Source organism: Branchiostoma belcheri, unplaced genomic scaffold, assembly GCF_001625305.1.
Source record: "Branchiostoma belcheri isolate BF01 breed outbred unplaced genomic scaffold, Haploidv18h27 scaffold6, whole genome shotgun sequence".
NCBI classification, from domain to species: Eukaryota; Metazoa; Chordata; class Leptocardii; order Amphioxiformes; family Branchiostomatidae; genus Branchiostoma; species Branchiostoma belcheri.
In genome coordinates, this window is record NW_017804242.1 from 3,937,813 (window position 1) to 3,965,756 (window position 27,944).

Genomic DNA, 27,944 nt, shown 5'->3' on the forward strand with positions numbered 1-27,944 from the left:
AACCCTCCGCGCTGACTGAGTAAACAGGCTACCTCTAGCCGCGCGGTGTGAACAACAAGGCTTCCCCAAACCCCACACCAAATGTATACTTTACGAAAGGCGGGGAAGGCTACCCTTTACTGTGCATATACACACGCATCAAGGCACACCTCTGTTCAAATATTTTCTGACCTGGACTTTTTCACACCTTTCAGGGGCTGCAACATGATATAAAATCACAACTGAACAACAATTCCTCCATGATATTTGATCTTAACTTTATCCTTTGTGTATAAATATCACCTTTAATGCGTTTGGATTTCATCAACAGATTTTGACCGAACCGCGCGGTGTACATGTAGTGCGCGCACCCCCTAGCGGTGGACAAGTCTAACTACACCAAAACTCAAAAGGGTGAAAGGTGACGCAGTGGGTTAAAAGGTGAGGGACTCAGTGGGTCAAGCCGGACGCAGGTTTGACCGAGTGTGTCCCCGGCCAGCTTCGGACGGTCTACCTGGATCGGGTACAAGTATGATTGCCGTGTGCGTGTCACGATGACTGAGATGAAAGATCTGCACAAGTTACTGCTGCGGAGGTACCACCGCCAACTGGTCCGGGACATGCAGACCACCAGGGTACTGGTGCAGATGTTGGCGGTAAGGTTCTTAATTTCCGTACAACTTGTCGTCACACGTCGTCCTACAGTCGTACAACGTCCTACGATCGTACTTTCATTCTTGTAATGATCGTAGATATGTGGTACAAAATTCAACGGAAAAGACTATACAATGTCTTAGATCATTGTCTGCAGTTGGTGACAGCAAAATTAAAGTTTGTTTTGGTTCCATTGTCGATACAATATGCCGGCATAACGCATGTATATGATTTAATGATAGTCAACCACTTTTAATCACTTTTTGTTTCTGTCGTTTTGCTTTTGCCATTAAAACATACAGAGTGGATCGTCTTGGATGCAAAGCCTAAAGAATGTTATATATGACTGCCTTACTGTAGACGAATTAAGTCATGTTTCCTGTATCAATCAGTAATTATTCACGAGAAATGTAAACACGCTGTTTAAGTTGCGCTAACAAGACTAAGAATATACGTAGTAACAGTGATATTGTTGAGAAAACGCCATGGTTGCCGGTATAAATATCACTGCGTCCACACACTCGATAAATTGTGTGCCGCAAATTTGTGCGCACACTGTTTACCTCCGTCTTGTTAAATACTACCAAGTGTTTTTGTTGCCGAGTAAGCAAAGAACTTGTCCTGTTTGCACGCAACTAACGTCTGCAGTAGACACAACGGTACTGCGCCTGGTTAGTTCTCAAGTTTGGCTCCAATCCAAACCTTGTAAGTCAGTGTATTACATGTTTTATTAATCTCCAAGCAGATTCTACGGTGGCAAGAATAAATGTCTTTATTTCAGGTATTTCACCCATAGAAAACAACGGTACAGACATAGAAACACAAACTATACATACAAAAGAAATACAGCATCTTATATACGTTTTTGAAAAAGAATTTCTGTACTGAAAATCTGACCTCTGAAGACATTTAGGCAGTATCCAATTGGCCACCGTAGGATCTGCTTGGAGATTAGTTTTTTGTGGCATTTACTACGATTTAGTACGCCAATTTAGTAATGGTGTACCTTTGTAATCACCTTGTCTACGTAAATGCCGCAAAAACACACTTAAAATACTGGACTACCATTTTGTTCAATATAGGCTTGTATTCTTTCAGAAGCAAGCATTTTAATGTATTAGAGGCGTGTACACTACATGTATGTTTTAAGTGTTTTGACTGTGTCGATCTTTTAAGACCTGGCTTTTGGCGTGCGCTGTGGCGTGTGTAGGAGGCACCACGTTAGAGTAACCCGTATTGTGAGGGAAAACTGTGCCGTGTTATCTTTCTCGATTGCCCGCATTGTGGACGTTGCTATTGCTGCATTCACTGGCCCGATGAGGTGTTGGCGGTGTTTAAGGGTTTGTTCTTTACACCTGAGAGAAGATGTTTACTTTACCACCTGTCTACTTAATCCGTCTGAACACGAATGAACGACCCTTTGAGACCGTGACACACATTCAGGACCTACATTTCTTGTACAAATCGTGTCGAATTTGAGTTAAATTTCAGTCAAATTTGACTCCCAAACACAGCTGACCTACTTCCAGCCACCAACTAGCCGTGTCCCAAACTATGACCCAAACTCGCGTCCACGCCCGAATGTTTTTAACATTTTGAAACATTTAGCTGGCGCACCCAAACACTAGCTAGCAAACCGTGCCGAACACCAGCCAACCACAATCAACCGACCTTTTTCTAACCATGATTGGGGGGAGTTCGGGAGTGTTCTGGAGACCATGTTCTCCAGCTCTGCAAAGCTCCTAGTGTGTTGTTACAGTTTTTACAATATGAATTTGCAGGGAAAATTAAAAGGGCCGTTACAAAATATACAATGATACTACACTGAGGGGATAGTAATAATTTTATTGCACAACAATTGTACAGCGTACAAAGTATGACATCAGTCTACTGGTACTGTAGTGGTACTATTGTATTTCGTAAGGCTAACCTACCTAATATACAATCTTGAGTGTTTTACTATAGTACTATAGGATGGGAATAAGCTTTTACAATCATTATTTGGAGGAATTTCTAATTGTGTGCCCTTTCCGTGACATTTTGTACCGACATCCACACACAGGTTTTTGACCAGAGCGAGGAGGCGGAGGTTCTAGCCGGCCAGACTCCGACAGACCGCGCCACCAGGTTCCTCAAGATCCTGCCTCAGAAGGGACCGGAGGCGTTTGAAGCCTTCGTCAACGTCTTGGAGAAGAAACAACCCGAGCTCGCCCGTCCGTTAAGGGAAGAAGGGCTCAGGGAGTCCGCTTCATCCAAGAATGGCGGTAAGTAAAAAAAACCGGGACGAGGGGGGGTACAAACTTAGCCAAGTTTGGGATTGTTTTTTCGTCGCAAAAGCGCCCCCTACATTGGCTACATATAGCGGCGAGAAGCAGTACTCCAGTCAGAAGCTCCGTTAGTAGGTGAAAAATATTGCCGGATGTGTAAGAAGAAAATACCTACATCCTGTCTTCAAGCAGATGTTATGTGGGAAGGTGTTCTGGACTGCTACCAGAGAGAAAGATAGAGAGAGAGAGTCGAAGAGACAGAGAGAGAGAGAGGGACAGAGACAGAGAGACAGACAGGCAGAGAAACAGAGACAGCTGAGAGAGAGAGAGACAGAGAGAGACGGAGAGAGAGACAGGCAGAGACAGAGAGAGACATAGAGAGAGAGACAGAGAGAGAGAGACAAAGAGAGAGAGATACTTAGAGATGCACCGTACCATACGTTACATACGTAAAGGTTTCGTTTCAGTACGCTTAAAGCTGTGCTTAAAGCTGATTTCGTGCAGTGCTGTTTTTTTTTTCTGATGAAATAAAACCCTGAGCCGTTCTTCCAGAAAAGCCGACGTTTCTGTCTCCGCACCTGCGCAACAAGCTGTCGTCCCTGGCAGACTTCACCCCCTCACAGTGGTACAGACTGGTGGAGAAACTGCCTTTCGAGGGGGAGGAGAGGAAAAACCTGGAGACGGTAAGTCGATAAAGTATAGAGTGGTTCCATTCCTCAAGCTAACTGACATCTCGCAGTCGTCCCTCTGGGCGTTTGCTCCGGACTTTCTGCCCATACTTTTTAACCCTTAACCCTAAACAGTACACCTGGGGTCCGCGCGGACCCCAGCACTATATATTCTGTAATATCTTTTTTGTTTCTAAAGATTTTTTTCTGAAATTTTAGGTAATTGTCACCCACAAAGTTTTCTCTCAATACAGTGCAGAAAACTCCGTTTCTACCATTTATAAAAAAATTATATCTGATTTTCTTTTGGGGTCCGCGCGGACCCCAGCCGGCTTTCGATCATAATGGATACAATGGCGTTCTTATACATAACCTTATTTCCGTTTTTATATGTTTTTATGCACTCGTCGTATGTCTACCAAGTTTTTAGAGAATGGTGTAGTAATAGAATTAAATTTTAATAACTTTGGTGTAATTATGACGTCATATGACATCAGAGCTGATAATATAGTCCGCCATATTGGATTTTGACCAATGACGTCATCAAATTAGCATATTCTATGCATATTAAATGATTTAACTTATATTTAATTATGTAAGATGTTATTAATGTTGGAAAAGAAGTGTAATTTAATATAAAACTCAGAAAATTTTTATGTTTAAACCAAAATTACTTCTATTTTCAAAAAAACTGCCTGCTAGAAACCCGTTGCCATGGCAACACAAAAAAACATCAACTTACTAGTATTAAACTAATATGAACTTTTTTCCAGAGACATTTTAGGAAAGGTCTCCAAATTTGATACTTCTAGCGCAAGCCGTTTAGCCGCTATCTGAGATCAAAGTTGGGCCTCAAAAGCCCCTTCAGTCTGACATGGGTTTAAAAATCGGGTATTTCTTCTTGTCTTCTTTTCTTCACCAAAAAATAGAAAAAGTTCAAAATGTATGATTTTTGTATGCAATGTGGACACAGAGGTTCCCACATCAGTTTGCAAAACAATTGAGCTGGTAGCATGTTGATAATTTCTAAAAATTAGCAAAAAACTGTTCTGGGGTCCGCGCGGACCCCAGGTGTACAGATTAATCAGTCCGGGAAGGTGTACTGTCGCCCAGAGTCAGTTATAGGATAGGGTACGTACAATCTGCGCCGACGAATACGTTTTCTCAAGATATCATTGCCTGAACACAAAATAAAATAGATGGCATCAAGATGTAAATTGAAGCCTTTTTTCCAATTTTCATTGCCTTTTTAAGAAAATGATACAGTAAAAGAAATATGAGGGAAAAACATACAGGTGATGTAAGAAAGGAAATAGATAAAACTCCAGAACGGTTTGCAAACGGGTTCTCCTATTTACTAAGGTTATTATGTACTAGTAGTATTCCCCATTTTGTGACATAATGGATTTCACATTACAATAAGTTGTAACAAAATTAACAAATCCTTCTAAAGAAACTAAAATGGAGTCTCTCTTTTGAAATACATGCATTTTTGCAAGTAATATAAGTGATTTTTGTTGTTGTTTCTCGCAGCAGAACGGGTCGTACCCCGTGTTGCGGCTGATCGTGGCGTGTCAGAATGTCCCCATCAGGCGGGTCGCGCGCGCCGCTAGGGAGGTGGACAGGGACGACGTGGCCGACACGCTCAGGGCACACCTGCCCAAGGGAACGACAGGTGTGTGTCTGTTTGTCAGTTTGTTTGTTTGTTTGTTTGTTTGTTTGTTTGTTTGTTTGTTTGTTTGTTTGTTTGTCACAAATCTCCATTCAGAATATGCAGTACCTTATCGTCCTGGAGTCTACTTCAAATACAATACATTGAATGTCATAAGTACAATAAGAATGGCAAAAACGTTTTGGGGCGAAGGCAGGACGCCCCCCTCCCCCACTCCCCCAAAGAGGCGAAATTTGCATGACTTAGACCTTCAATGATTTTCTACACGCAGTGCCTCCTACCACGAAAAGGAGTACTGCAGTTTGTTAAGTGCTGATTTGCATCCAAACAAGATACGAAAAGTTTCGATAATCATTAAGTTGTTTTGTTCAACGCTGCCAGTATGATCTGCCCTAAATAACCTTTAGTCTCCCATTCACAATACGGGTACTCACCGCTACCCACCTGCAGGGTGGCGGACAGGGAGTAGCGCCCCTGCCCATTGAGGAGCTGGGTTTCCCCGTCCTCTTACTCACGCCATACAAACTTAACAAGAAAGCGACCACCCCTCACTCACCCCCCCCCCATGTCATGAGTCTTCAACTTAATGAAGTTTTGACATGTACTTGAAGAAGAAGATGAATTATTCAGCTTCATTTCTGTTATTCCCTCTCCATCGCCCAGGTCCGAAGTTAGCGGATACCCTGCCGATTAAAGACCTGCCCCGAGACGTGCGGTTACGGCTTACTACGGAACTCAACATCACCAGATCCGCAGGTCAGGGTAGTTAGTAGTACAACAAGAATTCTAACATGCGAGCTGTAAAGTTCTAGTTTTATTGAGAAATTCTTGATGATTTTGATCAGTGTCACTGACGAAAGATAGTTCGGGATGCTACATGAAACGTCTGACCTCTTCCAAAATCATATCCATGTACATGTTGCTTGAGTAACTGTTTTTGGCGCATTTTATTACCTGGATGTCAAGATCTTACCTTCATCGACGTATCTTGATGATTGTACATGCGTATATTTTCCCTGCTAGTTTCCATAAGGCAACAGCCGGTATAAATATACATGAATCAGGTAACTGCAAGACAGAATCTGAGATAAACTTTGCATCGTTCACTTCCTCCCAGCATGGGGAGACCATTTTGGCCTCCAACTCGACCTTCCCGTCAGTCTGCGGTTACAAAATCTCCTCCTCTCTTCCTGACACTCTACTGCATTCAAAAATACCTACGGACACACATGCAAACGCGCACAAACACACCGAAAACACCCCCCCTCTATTTCTATCACTCTACTGCATTCATACGGATGCAGAAGCAAACGCACACACAAACACACCGAAAACAACACCTTCGCACTCGGAGGTAATTACTTTTAGGTATCCACTCCCCAGGTAAAGACTGGAAGTTGGTAGCGGAAAGAATAGGCGTCCTGCCGCAAACCGCCCAGCTCTGGGAGCACAACAAGGCCCGGACCAACCCTGCGGAGAAGCTGCTGTCGGACTGGCACAAACGGCCGGACGCCACGGTCGGAAAACTCTATCAGATCCTGGTGGACTGTAAGATGGAAGACATTGCCGATATTTTGTAGGGAAAAAAACATTCTTGAAAAGAAAAACCGAAGACTGGATAGCATCAGTAATTGTTACTCTGCCGCGCTCCTCAAAAATGTTTTCGGGGAGCGCTGCGGAGTAAAAATATTTTGGGGGCGGGGGCGCAGGGGAGTAAAAATATTTGATTTTGTTTTGTTTTGTGGGAGAGTGTGGAGAAAAAATTTAAATGTTTCGGTGAAGCGCAGCGAGAAACATTTGGGGGGGGGTGACGGAGCGGAGTAAAAATATTTGGGGGGAACGCAACGGAGTAAAAATATTTTTGGGGGAGCGCAGCGGAGTAACTAATGTGGATACAGTAGTACCCACCCAGGCTAGAAAACCCGATGCAGTGAATGATATCTTGATGCCAATGAGAGCACGACGTTGTGTTCATTATCTATTTCATTCAAGCTTTAACAGATTCTCATGGACTGTACATTAGAGGGAACATATGCTGTCCTAGGGCCAACCATGCTACACCGATGTTAATTAAGGCAATGGGACGATAAAGTTATCTATTCGTGAGAGAAAAGAGTAATGTTGTAGTTAGTGTAACGTTACTATCCAGCCGATTGGACCAAAAGACAGAAAAACTTGCAACTTAGAACACACGAGGTGATTTTTCTGTTCAAATGTACCTCCTCAAACAGCAGTTTTAGAAATCACCCCAGTATTTCTTGTTTATCAGCCTTCGTGACTTGACAGTATTAAGTTCGCAAAAATATGGATGGAGAGCGATTATTATTGCAATGTATTTGAATTTTGTTATCAATACATGTATAGTTGAATGAGTTGAATTTTGTTTTGTTTGTCATGTTAAAGTTGCCCTAAAATGGAGAATAATGCACTTTTGAAGTTTAAAAGTTAATAATTGTGATATGTTGCCGTTACATACTGCACATTACGTAATATATATCTATGATACTCAAAAGATGAAGATGTGGACTATTTAAAAAGTTCAGTTAGGAAATGTTACTATCCCAATGTCTGCTGGGAGATTAAGTGTAAGGTAACTCTATGATGGGGCCTTTTACGAATTTGCTCTATATCTTTACAGAAATCAGTTTCCTGGGTGTATTCACATAATGCTTCACTCTACAAATTATTAAACGTTCTAGAGCATAAGAACTTGTTCTCGAATACGGTACGTTTCTATGTACAACACACTCCACGCCACACGACTCGGTGTCAGCTCAGCAAAATGTTCAACTGTCTGAAGTGCATCACCAGGAAAAACAACGACGTGGAGCCTAGCTGTGACAGTGGCGTCCCAGGATTGGCTGGAGTAATCAAATTAATAGGACAGGGCGGTTTTGGAAGAGTCTACTCGGTCACCGGGGGAGGAGGCGGTGCCTTGTACGCGGTCAAAGTCGCCGAGCCACGCAACCCCAGGCAACTCCAAAGACTGGGAATGGAAATCCAGATCCATAGCTTTCTACGACACGACAGGATTGTGAGAATGTTGGACTGGGCGGAGACTTCTCACGGCCAGTTTTACATCTGCTTGGAGTACTGCGAGATGGGGTCTTTGTATTCTTACGTGGAGCAACTGAAACAAGAGAAGAGATACATGGATAGTCGGAAAATACGGGACATCTTCGGGCAGTTGGTAGAAGGTTGTCAGTACCTTCACGAACAGTGTATCATACACCGGGATTTGAAACCGCAGAACATTTTGCTTACGGAGAGTCTGGATGTGAAAATCACGGATTTCGGACTGGCTATCGTCAGCCCCGGTCGTCGGGCGGTGTGGGAGTCTGTGTGGGGGAGTCCCGGGTACGTGCCGCCGGAGGTGCTGGTGGAACCCCGGTACACGCCGGCCGCAGACGTCTGGGCACTGGGCTGTGTGCTATTCTGGATGTACGCTGGATTCGTCGCATTTCCGGAACGAAACCTCAAGAGCAGAAATTATCACAGGTAAATTCGGGATTTCAGAATCTTACTGTCTTTAATGTCCTCAGTCAACATACATTGTAAAATATCAGTTCTTTCTGTAGGTAGGTTGTCTTGCTTCAGAAGATGTTGTAATCATATACAAGATTTTACCAACATTTTGGAACATCGAACAGCTCCTCCCTGCGCCCAATGCTATATTGCATGTAAAAGTAGTCCATACAAAAGTTTTGAAAGGAAAATTAGATCTATTGATGCACAAAAATACAGAAAGAGAATTGACTTTGTTCAATATTTTCTTGGTTCACAAATTAGGACTGGAATTTGGATGTAGCAGCCCTTCAGAAATTGATTAGTCTTGACTACTTTTATTGGCAAACTGCGAAGTGTTATTTATGACCTAATATCCTGTTGTTTTGTTCATGAAAAATTTTTGATATTGGAAACAAAATTAGGAGCTTTAAATTTGGTGCTTTGAAATTGAAGGAGAAATTTCCAAATTTGCCCAACTTGAGTGGTACATGGTACGTATGTAAATATATTATCGTATGTGTTCAATACAATCGGAACGCCTACCCTTGTTTCATGTTGACAGAAAAGTTCGCCGCCTCTACACCATTCGGAAGACCACGAGCAAATTCGACGCTGTAGCAGTCAGGGAGCTTCTTCTGCAACTCTTGGAGGAGCAGCCCGAAGATAGGCCTTCTTGTGACACAATACTCAGCCATGACTTTTTAAGACAAGGTTTTCTAGTTGACAAGGAAGTACACAAACACGACAGATCTGTCGCAAAGAGATACGCGTTTCGCCGTGCACCGTTTTACTTAGACTACTGGGCGGAACTATTCGGACGTTGAAAACACGCAGCCATTTTTAGACAATAAACAACATTTTAATCCAAAGAAACGTTGTTTTCTGGTTAACTCTTTTACTACTACTGGCATGACCATATCTTCACATATATTTAAAAAAGTTTTTCGTCATAAACGCAATGCATGGATCAAAAGCGACCCCTATTAATCACTTACATTAGTGCAGCACTACTGTAATAGTGCTGCAGTACTGCAGCAAACTAATAGGCACCGCTTTTTACGCACTGCTAGTATGTATTTACAAACCATGCCTACTAACACGTATGAATGCATGGTGGAGGGGTACACGTTGGGCGTGCACGTGTTTAAGTAATTTATTCCATGGTATTACATCGACCATCGACAAATAATGCTCCATGCCACCATAATGAGATCATCGTAGATATGTTGCATGAGCGATGCTTGTTTTCTGCCAATTTTGCTCATGATTAACAGGTGGCACCTGCATGTGAAACTCGCCGTTGTAAGATGGCGAGTGTACACGGGAAGGAGGGGAAATACTCTGGTAAAATTCCGCCCAGGAAGACGCGCTTTTGGTGGTAAGTTGTACTCAACATTGCCTTAGAACTTTCCGGACTATTGTGTATGTGCAAAACACCTTGTGTTGAACGTCCTTGGTATGTGTAGCTAAACAATGAAATGCATTACGAGTATTTGCTTCTCGAAAGAACTATTTTCGAGCAGGTTCTGAAATCCGGGTGCAGAAATTTTGTGTAAATTTGTCCATCTTTTATATATATTATATATATATTTCCGTCAAGAACTTGAAGAAGATTGTGTGTATCAGCATGCGACGTGATGTAAGTTATCAGGCAGAGATACATTTTGACCTTTGACCTTTAAACTACAACCGGAAGTGACTGCCATGCATGCCGTACGTGTTAGTGGAGATTGTGCAATCTTGAGTCTACGGCTTTCGCAGTTCGGCAACAAACACTGAATTACTGGGTTTCTCAAGAAGACAAGTCGGATAGCGCAGTCGGATAATCTGTCCTCACCAGAGCAAGCTGCTTGGATCAAGGTAAGAGTTGAGAGATACAAAGCGAGAATAAGCTTACGTGGGGAGGGGGGGCATACATGTAGTGCGACTTTCTACCGTTTACCCCACTGGTATTTTACTGTAATACACGTTTCAGTTTTTCTCTATTTAAAGTTGTATCATGCTAGCGCTGCTTTTGACCAGCACTGTTCCGTCCAGTTATAATGTCTGTTGGTAACTTTAAGCCATACGTGAGTTTTGATACTGGACAAAATATACTCTCCTACAAAATGTCTTGATATTTTGAACTATCCCAGAAAGTCTTTTTCACCTTGTCCCTTTTGTCTGTTATATACTTAAAGGTGCGGCTTGGCAGTCTGAAGTGCTGTGAGTAATCATCTCACAGCAATCTTCATCAGTATTAATCTTCGTCAACAAACCAAGGAGGATATAAGGAGAAAATAAAGACAAGACAACAAACATCTTATGTAACTTCAACAAACCAAGGAGGTTATAACGAAAGAAAATCAAGGACAAGACAAGAATCTTACATAACTTCAACAAACCAAGGAGGTTATAAGGAGAACAAACCAGGGACAAGACAAGACAAGAAAAAAAATCTTATGTAACTTCAACAAACCAAGGACAACACAAGACAAACAAACATCTCACATAACAAGTATCTCACAAAACAACCAAGGAGGTTATAAGGAGAACAAACCAGGGACAAGACAAGAAAATAAATCTTCTGTAACTTCAACAAACCAAGGACAACACAAGACAAACATCTCACATAACAAGTATCGCACAAAACAACCAAGAAGGTTATAAGGAGAACAAACCAAGGAAAAGACAAGACGAGCAACCATCTTACATAACAAGTATCTCACAAGACAAACCAAGAAGGTTGTAATGCTAAAAGGACAACAAACTAAAGGACAAGACAAACAAATACATTAAGTTAAAGCTTAGTCTTTATTTCATACATACAGCATAACTTCCGTCAGGACTGTAACACCCAGAATGGCGGTCTTTCACGACGAGGTTGAGATAGAAGACTTTGAGTATGATGAAGACGAGGAGACGTATTACTACCCGTGTCCGTGTGGTGACAGGTTTGAGATCACCAAAGAGGACCTGATGAATGGTGAGGAGGTCGCCACCTGTCCCAGCTGTTCTCTCATTGTTAAAGTCATCTACGACTTGGATGACTTTATGGAAGGGGAGGAGGAGGCAGTCCTGCCGCCCAAAAAAGAACTGGAGAAAGTATGACAGCGAAGACCTGTAGTATAGCATAGGATCTTTGATATCATGTCTTTCTATTGGATAAAGGGGCTCGTTTTACTCAACCATGTGTTTTATTCAGATGATGTTTCGGTGACTGTCTGTCATCTCCCTTCGGGTATTCTTACTGGTTCACATTGCCCAGATGTCGCTGCTCTGGATGCGTTACCAAATGTAAAATATTTACACATCTACATGGTTATAGGGAACTGTATCTACAATAATGCTGTGCTGTGCAATGTGAACTAGGCAGTATTGCCCTGAGGAAGGTAACAGTCACCAAAACATCGGCTAAATAAAACACTTGTTTATGAAAAAGAGTCTCTTTATTCAGTGACTTACAAACTTGATGAAACTATTCACGTATGTCTTTCATGTGTTCATATTTATTTATGTGTGGTTGATTGTTCATTAGTATTTTTAAAAAATTGATAAGATGGGATTTAAAGACAGTGTGACATGCATCTGTGAGGTAGAATTGGAATTTCATTAACACCTTTAATTAAAAGGCAAATGCAAACCATTATAGAATTCTTACTTTCTCATGTGCTTCCTTTTCTACAAAACTCTTTATGAATTATCTCTTAACTTTTATTGTAGTATATGAAATACAGGTACATGTAGCTACATTTATCATAGCCCAACACTGCCTATGAATTTCTCTACACTACTGAATATATATGCCCTTCATACTAAATGAGTAGTAAATGTATGGCCTCGTATAGTAGTTTTGTTTCTATCATAATGTGAATGGCATATTTTTTCATTCAAGTGTTAGACCGTAAAATATAATGGAAGGGAACACACTTACTGTAGACCCTTGTTTACATGAACATCCCAGACAGTGCCAACAATATCATGGACTATGAAAACTTTTCACAGTGCTCAACAATAATTATAATAAAACTCTGAGGGGGTTAAAATCATCTTTATTGCAATTTTGAGACAAACTTACACAAGACGAATATGTTAAAAATGCCTAGGACGACCCCTTCTCTGGGTTTAATTACCCAGGGGGCGCAAGGTAAACTTATAGTTGGAGTGCGTCAGACAGTTTAAACCTCAACAATGCTTAAAAATTCTAACAAGTATAATACAGTTAGACAATGGCATGCTAGCATATTGCACCTAAATACTTATTGCACTATTAACCACTTGCGAACAGTCCTGAGGGAGTTTCCCAGCCCACTGTATTTCTGGCACAGTAGATCACATATGAAGTGCAGATAGCACTTTTTCATAGCCTTTCTTACCTTTTCCAGTGTTCTTCTTAGATGGCTGGTGGAGTGAATTTTAGATTCGATAGTATTGTTCAGATGTGTTACAAATGATGTAAGTTGTAAAAAGATATGGTATTATTTTCAAGGAAAAAAGGTAAACATACTTTAATTTTTTTTACAAAAACGGTACATTGAACAAATAATGTGTAGGAAACTACACAAAGGTTTATAGCCTTTAAGTTCACCTGAGCTTTTGTGTCTGAATAGTTTCTGAGTAGGATCCTCCGCCTGGGATGTGTGCGAACTTCTAGCAATAGTATTGTGTCCAGAATGTGTTTGTTGAAGTATACATAAACCAACACTTGTTTCTAGGCAAGAAAAAATGGTTTGACAATTCCAGACTGCAGTACTGTGCCTTTCGATTTTTGTATCTGATTACTACAATTTTTGATGTCAGTGAGAAAAGATAAAAACAAGAAGCCATAGGTGACAATTCTCCGTGAAGTATTATATATTGCAACAAAAAGAAGTAGCCATTGGCGACAATTCTCTGTGAAGTGTGATAAATCGAACAAAGAAAATTGTTTAAACGCGCGTCGGCTCAGTCATCTTAAGACGCAACAACCAATCAGAGATGCGAAATGCCGACACGTGACGCGGGATTTGCATACAGTCTAAACAACGGGGAAGGGCGCGCGATGCCCGAAATATTTTTGCGTCAATATTCAGCGCCGTGTTTCAAGAGATTAATACCGGGAAACAAATTCTTTTCTTGTTTTGAACGCATAAACATGCATTTACGCTAATCTAGTATGATTCAGGGTTACTTTTTTTTTACCTGCCATGGCCAGATTATCTAAAGATGTGTGTATTGTGTGTACAATCTACAGAAAGAGAAAGGTACATCAGGTCCGATCATCCGATTTTCACGTTTCGGTTTTTTGGACTCGGTTCATGAACGTATTTTGGTTTGGCTCCTGGAATGTGCGAAAAAAATGACTCCCGGGACTGTCTACAGGGAACACTCGCACATTCGCGGTGTATCAGGACAGCGCGACTGGTCGGCATTAGCGCAGTCCCTGCAATTAGTAACAGTTGCACATCAATCCGGCCGAAAGCATGATTGTGTAACACAGGCTACTTCTTCATATACCGGCTCATACTACACGACGCCTTTACAACTAGCAAATCATAAAATTACCCGATCTACTAGTACATGTATGTGCGGTTTACCAGCCCCAGACCACATCCGACCACGAGGCAGAACACATTGATGGGTTGCTCAAAAATATTGTCCATGTTTACAAAGAGCTGCTCCACTAACACTATGGAGCGGCGCAACCCAAAAATATTGGCCATGTGTCGTTGCTAGGACGACCGGCCAGTTGCTACGTGACTAAATACACGCCGCCACTAGGTCGCCACACCCGACCAGTTTGAAATCGATAGGATTACGTCATCGGTATTAACATTTCCTAATGTTGACCTCTGACCACCCCACATTTCCGTCCCCATCAGCCCCGCCGCGACTTACTACCGGTGACATAAACGGACGACAACATTTCAACGACATGGGGATGTTTCGAAAATAACCATTTACTCCAATATCAAAACAGCTACGGTAAAAATAAAAAGACGTGCATCATCCCGGACATAATGCCACACCACATGCGAAATTACACAGAAATGCGACGTACGGAAGAATGCGTTTTGGCTGCGAACATCTTCCAAAAAACTTGGCATCTCTTAACCATGGGCAAAAACATCTGGAACCACTTATCAAAACTACCCCGTATCTGCATGAAGTTCCACCCCCCCACTGCTATTCCAAACAACGCGTTTTTCTGGACCATTCCAATTCGCCTCGTAATTGTAGGGGTGCGTCTGCAATATTACATTGACCGCGAAAGCAGCAACGGCAAAAATACACATTCGTGCATCAACACGGGCATGCCCGCAGACGGCATATAAAATTGCGTGCCGATTACACAAAGAGAACCCAGTGTTTTGACTGCGAACACGAAAAATCAGCCGATCACAACACTCCGTCCGGAGGTCCTGACCTCCTTCACGGAGTAATAAAGGTATTCTAAATGTCACAGGGCATGTTCTAGACTAAGGTTATTGCCTACTGGTAGAATACAGTAGACAGAGTACAAGTACCTGGAATTCTGCCCTGCTGGACTCTCAAAGACGCCGCCTAGCGGATTTTAGAGGATTTGCAGGGGAAAACCCAATCTAAGGGACTGGTTGTCAAGTTGTGTATCCTCGAACGTAATTTTAAGACACAAAATGATACCTTTGGTGTTTCCATTCTTTATTTCCACCCTCCTCTCTCGTTTATTTCTTCAGCAACAACCCAACCAACCAAATGTACAAACTTTGAACTTCTATTAACACTCTTTGTCCAGTATACGGTACCACATACTCCCGTCGGCTCTTCTGCAATGTAGCGTTCTCATCATGTCACTATATAACTTCAAAACCTCAGTATGTTTCAATTAAAGCTTAGATCCAGATGTACATGTGTCGCGAACGATCTTGTACTTGATAATGGATTTTACGGTCTTGTAGTTTTTATCAATTCCTATCATTTAATTTACGTGCATGACTTCAACACTCACGATTGATCGCCTAATGGAGAAAGGAAGCAGACTATGTATGGAAAGTGTGGTTTACTAATGACGATAAATGCCCGGTAATGGTTGCTTTAGGTGATAATTACCACTAGTGTAGGTTTCCTGCGCTATTGGTAAATATCACGTTTTGTGTAGTGAGCCCTGCATATCTAACTCTATGTGCTATTTTAGCTATTACGTGGTTATGTCCCACGTTTGAAAGGTACGTCTATAGATATTTACATAAACCAATGAGATTAAAATGCTTGCATAAGCAATGGCGGTGCATGACATGTCCGATAATATATGACTAAATCCAATCAAATTTTTAAAAAATCATGCAAAAAAATAACCATAATTTACATCATGAGTAAATTCCACATTTCCATTTTTCGTCGAGTGGAGTACATTATAACCATACGTTGGCTAACACTATTTTTCATGATAAATAAATATCTGTAGATTTTATTTTCACTACTGATATATATATAGTATCTCTAAGTGTTCTCAAACATAGCACACAACTGTGAGTGTAACGTTATGTATTCCCTGGAAAACTACCGCAGCAGCATACATTGCATACATCAATCTGACTGTACTTCAACATTTGTCACATATCTCTCCGCCACATGACAACCGGTCAAAAAAGTACATAGTGTATCTAGCTCTCGACTGAACACTTCAACTTGATTATTTCTGGTAAAAAAAGGAAAGCCGAATACAATCAATATCCGTGGTTCTGTTGTGCCATTGGAGATAATTCTATAACAGGAACTGCATTCTAATCATTCGTATCATATAGTTTTTTGCGCAATCATTGAATTTTAGTGTGCCGTGTACAGGCGAATATCTTTTTAGTAAACGTCTTCATTATTAAGAAAACGACATGTTATACTTATAGTCCAGGAGTTGTACAAAAGTCAAACTATGGATTCACTGTTGTTTGAAGGGCTCGTGTTCACGTGGGCATCGGGGATTTTTTTAGAAAGCAGCTCTTAATCTAGTAAACCAGCCCCTATATTTGTCTTTGTAGCCTTGTCTTGTGCCGTTCTGCACTGCTGCATTTTAATCTTCTTGGACACACGTTCGCACAAGACTAGACTATACTAGAAAAGCAGACCGCACGTGAAAAACTTCGTACAAGATCTATAATAGCTCATTCCGGACAGACCAGTTCACCAGGTTGAATAGCTTTTCGACCGGATGTATTAAGGAGCTAGATTATAAAACCACCTTGGATGTGCGTGGGTATAAAGCATCTTCTCATGCCCCGCCCACTGCTTATATATGTGACAAAACGACTCTGGCGTACCAGCATTCGATCCGTCCTTCTCGCTGCGTTAGCATTGGTCAGCCGTCAGCCAATCAGATACTACCTTAGGCCTGTTTTTGGAGGAAACTTAACTGACCAATCATGTTGTCTCTTGACCGTAGGCGGCGATATGATTGGCTGGTGACGGCTGGCAAGCGCTACCAAAAGAGAAGGCAGAACATAGGCCGGTAGACCAGTAGTAGTTTCGTGACATATACAAGCGGTGGTCCTGGCATGAGAAATGACGTATAGGTAAAGCAGCATTTAATTACACAAACACAGTCACGTGACGAAGGGTGAGCCAATCACACGCCGTCCTAGCCTGTCTCTTCAACTCGGGATGAGGTCTAATTTTCCCATCATGACTAGAATGTCCTCTCCGGTTTGCCGTAGTCGGTCGGGTAACCTGGCCCGGAGTGCCTGCCGTACTTCTGCTTCTGAACACCTGGAACGAGCAAACATAGCAGTCAATGTGTGCTTCAACATGGGAACAAAGGGTGGATATATCTAGCCCCTCAAACTTTCTGATGAAGGCCAATTGTAGTGTCAAAGCGAATACGATAGTGTTCAAGCCCCTTAAACTTTCTAAGGAAGGCTAATTACAGTTTCAAAGTGGACATATAGGGTTCAAATTAAGGTTCATTTTAAAGTATATTCATCTTGATTTAACAATAGGAAACATTTATTCATCATTAAGTTTTCATCTACATTTAATGTTAAAAAAAAAACCCAAACAACTAAAAAGAACTTTTGAAAGCGATGTATAGCATCGGAATTATTCCGTCCTATATTATTGTCCCTAACGTATTGTACCGTACCTTGAAGTGTCGATTTGAAATGTGAAAACAAACACCTTATATGCCAGAAATAAAGTATTTTCATATCTGCATTCAAGTTGTGTTCACTGGAGTAAAATGCATGTGCACGTGCGTGAATCTGGATATATTGATTTTTCAGTAAGAGTCCGTTTCGCTTCTCTGGGCTGAAGTAGAACGTCGATATCCCCAGGGACTATTTTATTAACCATTTTGTCAGGATTGATGGGAATATCAATGCGCATGATGACGCGAAGGTCGATAAACTGAGGTATTATGGTCGTGAATCTAAATGCTGGTAGAGGTCACTTGAGTTCAATAGTCTCTCTTCTAATGTAGCTAGCATTTTACATTCGTCCTGCGATTTGTAGTGTCGTAGGATTTTCATAGCCTCTACCATCATAGCCTTTCTACGGGAATACAGATAGTAGAATTCGGCAGAAAGGAGAGTAAAATTGGCCAGGGGAGTCCGGTCGCGGGGAGGCAGTTTCTTTCCCTCCTAGATCCTGCGCGGCCAGTCAAACCCCACAAGGCGGCCAAACTCCCTTGGCAAATAATCTCCTATATATAGCCAGCGTAGTCTGGTAGAGACTAAGGATTTTCACGGCGAAGCTTTGCAATTGACTCAACCAAAGGATCCACGGCATTATTTTTTTGTCAGTAGAATTTTGCACGACTCTTCCGCGACTTTTGTACGACACATCCACAACTTAAAGCGTACGACAATGTACACATCCAAAACCGTGCCAAAGCAAAATACAGTGAATTTACAGTCAATGGCCCTTCATAGACTTCATACCGTGACTGTGATAGGTAGTCTGAGTGTCAGCCCTTTTAGCTTTTGTCCGCTCCCCAAGATCCGCTACTGGGCGAAAGCTAAAAAGGCTGACACCCAGGCTATGTGACAGAGTAGTCATAATTAGAAAAGATTGAACAGCTTTTACAACCTCTAAACTTGAAGTAAGCCGCGAATGCAAAAGACAAATATGTACATAAGAGTTGGGTGGTGGGTACTAGTATGCGATTGCATGAGAGCTACCGTACTTTAGAACGTATAGAAGGTTCTGGTGATCTTTTGAGATCGAAACTTGCAAGTGGGACAGGTACATAATGACGTACAGCTGGTCACTGTTCCCACTATGGTCGATTGGCTAATCTCCAAGCAGATCCTAGGGTGGCAAAATAAAAGACAGTATCAAATTGGCCAAGTGGGGTCGTGTGGCGTAGTGGCAGAGTGCTCGACTCGGAACCAAGAGGTCCCGGGTTCGAGTCCTGGCATTCCATCGATCTTATGCCCTTGGGAAAGGCACTTTACACGACTTTCCTCACTGAAAATGAGTATTGTCCTGTCCTTGTACTTTGTGTTGGCCGGAGGGCATAAAATGAGTTGATATAACTTGAATGTGCCGTCGCCATGTTTGGTCATGAAATGTTGGAATAAGAATTTTTGAAAATGGCCAGGCAGTATCCATTGGCCAGAGAGGGTCCAATTCGCCACCCAAGGTCGGTGGGGGTAGGGACAAAAAACGGGCCATCAACCTCTGCTTGGAGAGTACCATATTGGCAACGTTTTGACGAGCAGTGACCGTACGTTGAATTTTAACGACGTGGGTAGAAAATAGATAAGATTGCAGAGAGTTTTATCGAGTCACTTATGTCCTTCATAAATAACTGATGACCGTCCTTGGCGTTGTGCCTCGATCTCTCCTCTATTTGCGAGTCAAAAATATGTTTTTAACAGCTTATTCTTTATGGCTAGATTTGTGTAACTCGTAAAATTCACAAGTTGACGGGGTTGGGATGGGGCACGTTAAAACAGAGGGACTGGGATCTGAAATTTTGCCCACAAGACGAAAAAGTTGGCAGAAAATATTCGATTCTCTACTTCTGCTTGCTCGGACGTTCGATAGCTTGTCCACGTATTTCTGGCATTGAAAGATACTAGTATGCCACGTCTTGACTTTATTTCCATATCTAGGCCAATATGTAACTAACGTTCTACGCAAAAAATGGTGTTATCTCAGTCACAAACTTGTATAAAACGGTCTCCTGTGCATTCCGATCACTATACATTGTACTCTGGCTTTAGAATATAGTTCCTGTAGACTACTGTTGATATTAGATGGTTTACCAACGTGTCGTACATTGTTAATATTCGTTAGTTGATTTGATTTTGAATGTGAAAATCACCCCCCCCCTCAACATGCCGTCCCCTTATGGTTGACGTTGGCAAGTGCCTTTTAGGGCACAGGGACTGTCTAGGAATAGGCCTTACATACTACGCGCTTGTGAATATTTAACTACTGAGGATGTTAGCCTCTTCCAGGCTTCAGAAGCGGCTGGAAAGAGTAGAAAACTGACAAAATAGACAGATAACATGCCACTAGAATTGGTAAAGCTTGCCCCTTCTGAAGCGTAAAAACTGTACTCCTTTAGCGGACCAACTCCTCTAGTATATCTATCATCTTATATAGCCTGGGTACCATCCTGGTAAGTTTTACGTCCGCACAGATAGTCCCTACCCACGTTGGGTATATCATGTTCTAGTACGTAGCGACTAACCTCTAACCACGTAATGATATGTATATCTTTGGATAATTTCCACTTTTCCTAGACGCTGACCCCTAGAAAGTCTGCACTGGAGGCTAACCCGGAAGGGTCATGTTCAAGGGTCACGGTGATCTGTCATGGCGCCCAGTCCGACATGGCGACCTTGCCAAGGTCATATTTGAGTGGTCCTATCGGCAAACCGGCACACCGCTTGCATACAGGCCGCGCCAGGGCTAATAATCTACTTTACAAATACCCCATACCTTAACCCACGGTTTTGTAATCCTACTGATCCTCTGTTACGATTTTTTCTATCCTTTGCAATGGTCGATTTCTGGTATGGATGCAACATCAAAGTGATAATAAACTGGTCGTAGCGTAAAAATTGTAACCCAGGTATCAATATTTTAAAAGTTTTTAAAAGATTGTTTTTGCTATGTTTCTTCCTCTTCTTCTTCTCCAAACAAATGAGGCCAATGACCAGGGCCAGACGTCTGTCACCATGGTAACTGGTGTTGGGTTACATAATTAAAGTCATTCTTCTTTGACACTTGTAGCAATATTCACCCACATGTGAGACCCTGTTAGGAACCATTAATTCTCTGTACAAACCATCTCTCTTTGCCTGGAGCGACAGTCGCATGCTGAAGAGTCCTTCACACAGCGCGGGGGAGCAATAACATGTCACGGACTATTTGCACTTTCTTAGTATACGAGCAGCTAGCAAAGGGGTCGTCCGTTTTTCTATGGGAATGCAGGCAAGAAATCAGAAATTAGCCGATCGAGAAGTGTTTGGGGGATTTGTAAATGTATTAGAACTGTATTGTATGATCCTGGATTCGTGGGAGAAATACTCGATTGAATTACATCATACAAGTCATGTAGTTTGTTTTAAACGGTATTATACATATATGGTTGTATGGCGTAACTCAATCTGGTCTCGTATTACACCATGGTCATTGCATGGAGGTCTCTTTTTTACCTCCATGGTTATTGTCATACCGTGATTACACAGTTTCATACCGTGATTCCTGGTGACCTCATACCACATCCTATCACACCAAAGGCACACGCAACCCTGTAATTATAAAGTAACTCAAACCCAATATCTACCCACACATGACCAATCCTCGCTGCTGAGGAAAAGATACATACAAACTCTCCATAAATCAGCCCCGCCCAAAACCATACTTCCGTCCCGAAAGTGCCTATTCGATCTGTATCGTACGTTGATTAGATGTACATGTGTTTTTAGTCCACCTTACATGTATTTTTATCGACAGAAAAAGGACAGGCCAGCGTCCTTCGATCCTCGGTTGGTTGCAGAATGGTCGGCAAAAGAACGGTTTTAAAACGCCCACCCACTAGGAGGCCTGCAAAGAGGCTATTGAAGTTCGCGTAAGAATAATTCTGTAGTATAGCAAAACAAACTATAAAACACAACTTTACGGTGTTATAATTTGCAGTATACAATAAGTGGTCACCGCGGAAATAAATCGAGAAGACGTTTAGACTCTAGCTTATATTTGACGCGTTTTAGGTAGTCTTTTTGTCGGGCTTTTTTTCTTGACTGTTCAAGGGGTGGCAAATATAATTAATATATATTGGGGTACTACCAATTTGATACTGTCTTGCCGATTTGATACTGTCTTGCCGATTTGATACTGTCTTGCAGAAGATTTGATACTGTCTTGCAGAAGTACATGTAGATCACAAAAAGATCTGCGCAAGTTTTTGTATTCACAGTAGTAATCACACTATCAGGAAGACTACAGACACGTATTAATATGCAGTCTAATATTAGGCGACTGACCTTTGGTGCACCTTAGCCATGACCTTGAGCGGATTGTGGACGTGTAAGTAGTCCGACTTAAGCGTCTGTATGACCTGATCGTGACTCCTCGTGAAGTCCAGCTCTGTCTTCAGATCCTCCCACTTCTCCGCCGCCCCCTCCAACTTCTCTTTACTCTCCGGTTTGTTGAACTTGTTGATGATGTTCTCCATGTCTTTAATTGTCCGAGGAGAGATGTAAGGGTGGATCAGTGACTTGGGAAGCACCAGGCTGAATATCTTAGACTCCAGTTGGAAGGCGGCCAGCCCAGCCACCATTTTGAGTTGTTCCTCGTCGGCTTGCATGTCGTCGTCTTCTAAATCCTGTAGGTTCAAACCCGCGGCTGGGTCGTCAGGGAAAGAGGGGGGGTCAGGGGGAGGGGGGGTCGGCGATGCCGCGTGGTTGCCACCGACTCCCGGGCCGTCCTTCTCTTCCATGCCCGCCGCTTCGCCGTCCGGGCTCGCAACGGAAAGATTTTCCATGTCGTGATGATGGTTTTCCCCTCCCGGTACGTACTGTATATATACTTCCGGCAACAATTATTCCCCGCCTCGTTGTGCGGCTACCATGTTACTCCGAGGTCGTTGAGTCAAACCCGCAAGGTATGTCTAGTATCCAGGCAACGTCAAGAAGGCCGTCCTTCGGCGCGTTCCAGAACGTCACTGAAGACGGCGTCACGTCTTAATCAAATTCGAAGGAACGTCAGATCTTAGAACGGCTTATTCGGAAGTCTGGGCATGTCCTTTCCAAAGCTCAACTCGTCCGCGAACGAGCTCTGTGAAGACGCTGAGTTCTTTAGGTCTCCCCCGGTGTGTCATGTACAGCTGTGGTTCACCGGTCCCCCTGTGTTGAAGAGAGAAACACAACACTGTACTCCTGCCGCCGGCTGCTTTCATACCGCGAATCGGAGCTGCTACAACCAAACACACACCGGTAATGCTATCTGCAAAGAAAACCCGCCTAAACAATCACCCGCTAAACTCGATCCTGCATATACCCCCAAAACGGTGGCCTGATCTGAACTAACTGCAGTCATGAACGGGGCCATTAATAAAATATGGGACAAGCAATTTTCTGGCATTTCACGCGTCGTTGGGCCTGTTCCCGGAAGTCTGGTACCCCCGGGAATTTATCCAGCTGATCCGGCCTGAGGTTACATCGATCAGCACAGCAATATTCAATACCGGACTGACTTTAAACTCACAGTCTAGCTAGCGATACATGCAGAACTTACGCAGCCATCTCCACTACACTAACAACGCGAGAACAATTTGCCCGTGGCAGAATTTTAGGGAAAATATTACCCTTACAGCGACACACTCTTTGGTTAATTACTGACCCTCTTTTGGACGAATCTTACCATCCACAATATCCTTACTACACCTTAGGAACGCCTGGTGGAAGGTAGCATTTGACCCAAATCTTGAGTTAAATTTGACTCGGACTTTGCCCGTCTAGCCTACACCGTACTCCGTCACTGACAAACGCCAACTGTTTTATTCACGTTCCCAGCAATGATTCACCGCCTCCTACAGTAGAGGCTGTGCAGAGAGGCTAGTACGTGACTAAACATTGCATGAATGGTTGTCTAGTTAAACGTTGACAAAGGCTAGCTACCTCCACGATTGATTCAACATTTCGCTGTGTAATCTATCAACATTGGCATTGTTCAGATTTCGGTGCCGCAACAGTAACGTCTGTAAACCGGTTGGGTTCGCCCACAACCGGCCCGATATTACTATTCCTCGAGCGTTCCTACTCGTGGAACGACTTCGTGAGAATTTAAACGTCAAACGATGGGACGACAGTATATTTGATTTCCAATACTGCGATACACTCTCACACCCAGAAATCCCCTTGCGAACAAGCTTTGCTCGTTGGAACGCACGGTCCTGTTAGATCATAATTACGGTGAGAGGAGCATGAGAAAGCGTAAGGCTTTCGGCTATGCGAAATTGGACAAGAAATCTAGAAAATATAGCTCGTGTTTACCTGTAGGGCAACGTGCTCCCGCCGTAGGTTTGTTGTTGTGTTGCTCCTGTTGTTGTTGTTTTGTGACGTAAAGGGTAGCGACGCACGTTTTATGACAGCCCACGCATAATACTGACGTAATAAAGCAGGCGAAATATCTTACGTTCGTCGTTCCACACAGAACGCCAGCCCGCAACTGGGAAAGCCCAACCCTCTTCTGCGTATTTCGGTGGTGGGGACTGCTCAGGTGATATTCTTAACGGGGTTTAGAAGCTGTACGTACGAACATTTGTGTGGACTAAACTGCAAACTGACCTGACTATGATATCATCGGGCTTTTTTAAGAAGTCGAGTCACCGGCTCTCTTGTTGTCAAAATTCCTTCTTTGTTGTCCGGAAACCAATACAGAATGACACCGGAAACGGAAGTGCAAGGTCAAGTTTCGATCCTTGGTCTGGCATTGATGATGCGTGGTGTGTAGCGAAGGACAAAGTGACTTATGGGTAAATCATAAAAGACAGTTTTATGGATAGTGACGTCACTATGGAGGGGGAAGGTGTGCCTTGTGACAGTTCACTAGTACAGCTTAAACATATATGTATATATTCACGTAAATTTCATTTTGGAAATGCTAAACAAGGCTCTTGCTAAGTATATGCCAACTTTGTTAAATATGTTTCTCACAAAGTCTTCTGAAACTGAAAAAAAGCTGGTCTAATTCAATTTAAGTTCCATGAGTAGTGGTTAATCTATTGTGACGTCGATAAAGGTTAGACATCCAGTAAACTGTCACTCAAGCAACTGGAAATTTTCAAAATCTATACTGTTGCCTGAGTGACAATTTTATTGTGACGTGCTTTCTTCCAATGGCATGATAATCCGTGCCTTGGTGCCCCTTTACCTTTCGTCTCCTTGGTCTCATGTATATGCTTAGGCTGTGACAAAAACATTAACTAGAATTTTGTTAGCCTGGGTACCATCCGGATTTTCGCTACGCAACGCTCGAAAAAATAGCCTGGGTACCATCCGGATTTTCGCTACGCAACGTGATTTTTTCGAGCGTTGCGTAGCGAAAATCCGGATGGTACCCAGGCTAGAATTTTGTAGAAAGGTATAACATTTGCATGTAGTAAATCCATAATGATTACCTTCGCGTATGGTCTGCTGTATGTATATAAACTCTTTATGTGACAGGAGAGCTAATTTTTTTTATAACAGGTGGACGACTATTCCAAGAAGGCCCTTACTCATATTTTTCAGAAGATCAGAAGCCTTTGGGGTTAGGCGTGCATGACTGAGGGTAAAAAATGTCGGCAGCGAAGAAGAAAAATGCTTTTAACAGTGTCTCTTCTTCGAATTCTTGGACGAGGTTCAATATCCATAAAACGAAACGTCAATGCGCTTTGCTTGTGCGTCAGTGCGGTATTTCAACGACTATCTGTCAAACCAGACGACAGCGCATGAATGAAAATGTCACATTTCCACCCACGAGCTAATACAGGGGATACGAGGGATACATCACATGACTTTACCTTTTTTCCCAGCTTTGGCGGACCAATGAACGTCAGCGTTAGATTTAATAGTCTGATCACATAGCCCCGCCCACCTCTGTCATAACGTACACGGATTTTTGGCCGAATGGCTAATTGCCATTCTCTTATTGGTTGAACTACTGACATGATTGTGATGGACAGTCGGGATTGGTTCAGCTAAACATGCAAAACCGATTTTTAACGGCCATGAATTTCTAAGTACTAGTATTTAAATTATTACGCATCACTACTTGTATCTAGAGGTATGTAGCGATTATTGGCATTTCCCTGTTTCATTTTGCTGTAATTCCTTAAACGGTACAAAAATCTTATTATTCTTTTATGCATTACTATGTATGTACCATACTTCCTGTACAGTGTCTTGTGAATGATGATTAAGTATGAAAATTAAAAAAAAATATTTCATTTTGCCTTTAGAGCTATTATTACAGCTCTCAGAGTTATTGACAGAGGTGGCGGCGGGCTTTGGGATCTATTGCAGATGGGGTTGTAAACTGTGTAAGGGTAAACCAGCTAAGGTCTATCCAATAAACTTCTTCTTCTTTGAACACTTCATACTAGTGCATGGTTGGGGGATTAGGCCGGTTAGCCTCTCCATCTATCACTGTAACGTTTTAAGGAGAATTCGATACAGATCAAAGACACGAATGTTTTCACCACAGCTTCTTAGCCTGACTAAATTATGCTTGTAGCGGCCATTCTACTGGTCAGGCTCTTAGAAGCTTCATGACCAACACCTCTATGTCAGGAGGTCTGTGAACTATGTTTAAAAGGTGTTGTCAGCTCAACCAATGAGAGAATAAAGGCTTGATGCCCCGCCCCGAGGTGTATATGGTGAGATAATCCCTGGTTAGGTGCGATAACTACCGAATAAACCACCGAGTGAGCGTTGCGAAGGTGGTTATCACACATGACCAGGCAGTCTGATAACAGCCTGATAACCAATGGGAAAATGGAGGCTTCTCATTGGTCGACATCGCCCGGCTCTATGATGATGGCAATTAGCGATTCAGCCAATGAGAGAGTGGCCACATGTCCGTCAAATGTTTGCATTTCTACATTTTGGCGGAGTTAGGCGGAGCTAGGAGATCGACAGAAATACCTGGCCATGCCTGAACGGTCCCCACAATGCCGTATCCCGTCAAGTTCACATGTATTAACGGCATGAGCTCGAAATGTCACGGCTGGATAATAAGTCTCTTTGGGCGGGTAAGACACCAGAATGATCCTTCCACCGCGTCCTTATAAGCGCCTTCTTAACTCGAGAACTATGATAGTGAACATGTCATTGTAAAGCCATTGGGTGATGGCCATGGTTGACCTCAACAGACCGATTCTAACTGCCCATCACAATTATCAGTTCAACCAATGAGAGAATTTCAATTAGCGGTATAGCCAATGAGAGAAAGTGACTGCATGCCCGATAAATATTTACATGCTTATGTTGCTACATTTTGACTCTGGCCTCCGATCACGGTATACGTATAATAATAATGACTTGAATAAACCGGATGGTATTTAATATTCGTAGCGTTTTGACCCGAATCAACCTTCGGCTAGAATATCTTTTTGAAATCTAAAATCAAAGATTACACCTGGATTTTTCCGTCAAAGAAACTATCATGTCCAATTCCGTTAACGATAAAGTTGAACGAACAAGTTCATACATCAAGCCTTTGTAGGCCACAGCAAGTAAATTTTATGAATGCCATCCTCCGCAGACTCCAAATCTAATGCGAGCGGGCGAAATAAAGACAAGGCGGACCGAAAAAAACAAGGTTCCTACATTTTAAAACTTGGACTCAATCATTGTACAAATGGTTTTGATTCAGTAGGAACATCACATATACACAACCAGCATTATATGTCACTGCATCAAAGTAAGAAACAAAACATTAAATCAGAACCTTGTCTTGTCTCCTCATCAGTTATCTGCCATCCACCTTCCAGCATGGCAACAGACATCTTTGCCCATTTTCGGTATGTTGACCACTGTCAGAAGGCAACAAGATTTCTTGCCTTTTCCCCCCAAAATCAGGCGAAAATTAATGCGCTCGCTGATGTCATCCATGAAATTTACTTGCTGTGGCCTTGACGATAAAGTTGAACGAACAGGTTCATCCGTCAGGCCTTAAGACACAGTTGTGGGTAAAACTCCTGTCATTAAGTACGGGACCACACAGGCGCCGGCGGTATGTGGCCTGGATGAGACGGTCTGAAGTAGG

At 42.5% G+C, this 27,944-nt stretch overlaps 3 protein-coding genes and 1 long non-coding RNA gene across 5 annotated transcripts; 3 read left to right on the top strand and 1 right to left on the bottom strand.

Moving 5' to 3' along the window:
• Positions 1 to 373: 373 nt before the first annotated feature.
• On the top strand, positions 374 to 6,820 carry LOC109482271. The gene is made up of 6 exons (XM_019784959.1): positions 374 to 635; positions 2,696 to 2,897; positions 3,453 to 3,583; positions 5,102 to 5,243; positions 5,904 to 5,996; positions 6,624 to 6,820. Exons 1-6 carry the CDS (start codon positions 534 to 536, stop codon positions 6,818 to 6,820), a joined length of 867 nt encoding a protein of 288 aa, XP_019640518.1. The 5' UTR covers positions 374 to 533.
• A 1,201-nt stretch (positions 6,821 to 8,021) lies between these two features.
• On the top strand, positions 8,022 to 9,571 carry LOC109482474 (serine/threonine-protein kinase PLK3-like). The gene is made up of 2 exons (XM_019785195.1): positions 8,022 to 8,738; positions 9,310 to 9,571. Exons 1-2 carry the CDS (start codon positions 8,023 to 8,025, stop codon positions 9,569 to 9,571), a joined length of 978 nt encoding a protein of 325 aa, XP_019640754.1. The 5' UTR covers position 8,022.
• An 866-nt stretch (positions 9,572 to 10,437) lies between these two features.
• Positions 10,438 to 11,109, top strand: LOC109482341. Its single transcript, XR_002140944.1, has 2 exons — positions 10,438 to 10,607; positions 10,928 to 11,109. It is a non-coding gene; the product is annotated as an uncharacterized LOC109482341 (long non-coding RNA).
• A 5,678-nt stretch (positions 11,110 to 16,787) lies between these two features.
• LOC109482675 lies at positions 16,788 to 24,679 on the bottom strand. Of its 2 annotated transcripts, none has more exons than XM_019785500.1 (3): positions 24,482 to 24,679; positions 22,178 to 23,038; positions 16,788 to 17,444 (listed from the first exon to the last, which is right to left on the bottom strand). In XM_019785500.1, the coding sequence occupies exons 2-3, from the start codon at positions 22,675 to 22,677 to the stop codon at positions 17,330 to 17,332; spliced, it is 615 nt and encodes a 204-aa protein (XP_019641059.1). In that variant the 5' UTR covers positions 22,678 to 23,038; positions 24,482 to 24,679; the 3' UTR covers positions 16,788 to 17,329. The 2 variants fall into 2 exon arrangements, with proteins under 2 accessions (XP_019641059.1, XP_019641058.1); XM_019785499.1 differs by lacking the exon at positions 24,482 to 24,679 and adding an exon at positions 24,188 to 24,475.
• Between the last annotated feature and the right edge of the window lie 3,265 nt (positions 24,680 to 27,944).

Bases quoted from the DNA above. Each gene is read 5' to 3' on its own strand.
- LOC109482271 (XM_019784959.1), top strand. From the start codon at position 534: ATGACTGAGATGAAAGATCTGCACAAGTTACTGCTGCGGAGGTACCAC. The intron at 5,244-5,903 runs GTGTGTGTCTGT...TCCATCGCCCAG, and splicing joins CCTGCCCAAGGGAACGACAG to GTCCGAAGTTAGCGGATACC. The intron at 5,997-6,623 runs GTCAGGGTAGTT...TCCACTCCCCAG, and splicing joins CAACATCACCAGATCCGCAG to GTAAAGACTGGAAGTTGGTA.
- LOC109482474 (XM_019785195.1), top strand. From the start codon at position 8,023: ATGTTCAACTGTCTGAAGTGCATCACCAGGAAAAACAACGACGTGGAG. The intron at 8,739-9,309 runs GTAAATTCGGGA...TCATGTTGACAG, and splicing joins AAGAGCAGAAATTATCACAG to AAAAGTTCGCCGCCTCTACA.
- LOC109482675 (XM_019785500.1), bottom strand. From the start codon at position 22,677: ATGGAAAATCTTTCCGTTGCGAGCCCGGACGGCGAAGCGGCGGGCATG. The intron at 17,445-22,177 runs GTCAGTCGCCTA...TGCTCGTTCCAG, and splicing joins ATGGCTAAGGTGCACCAAAG to GTGTTCAGAAGCAGAAGTAC.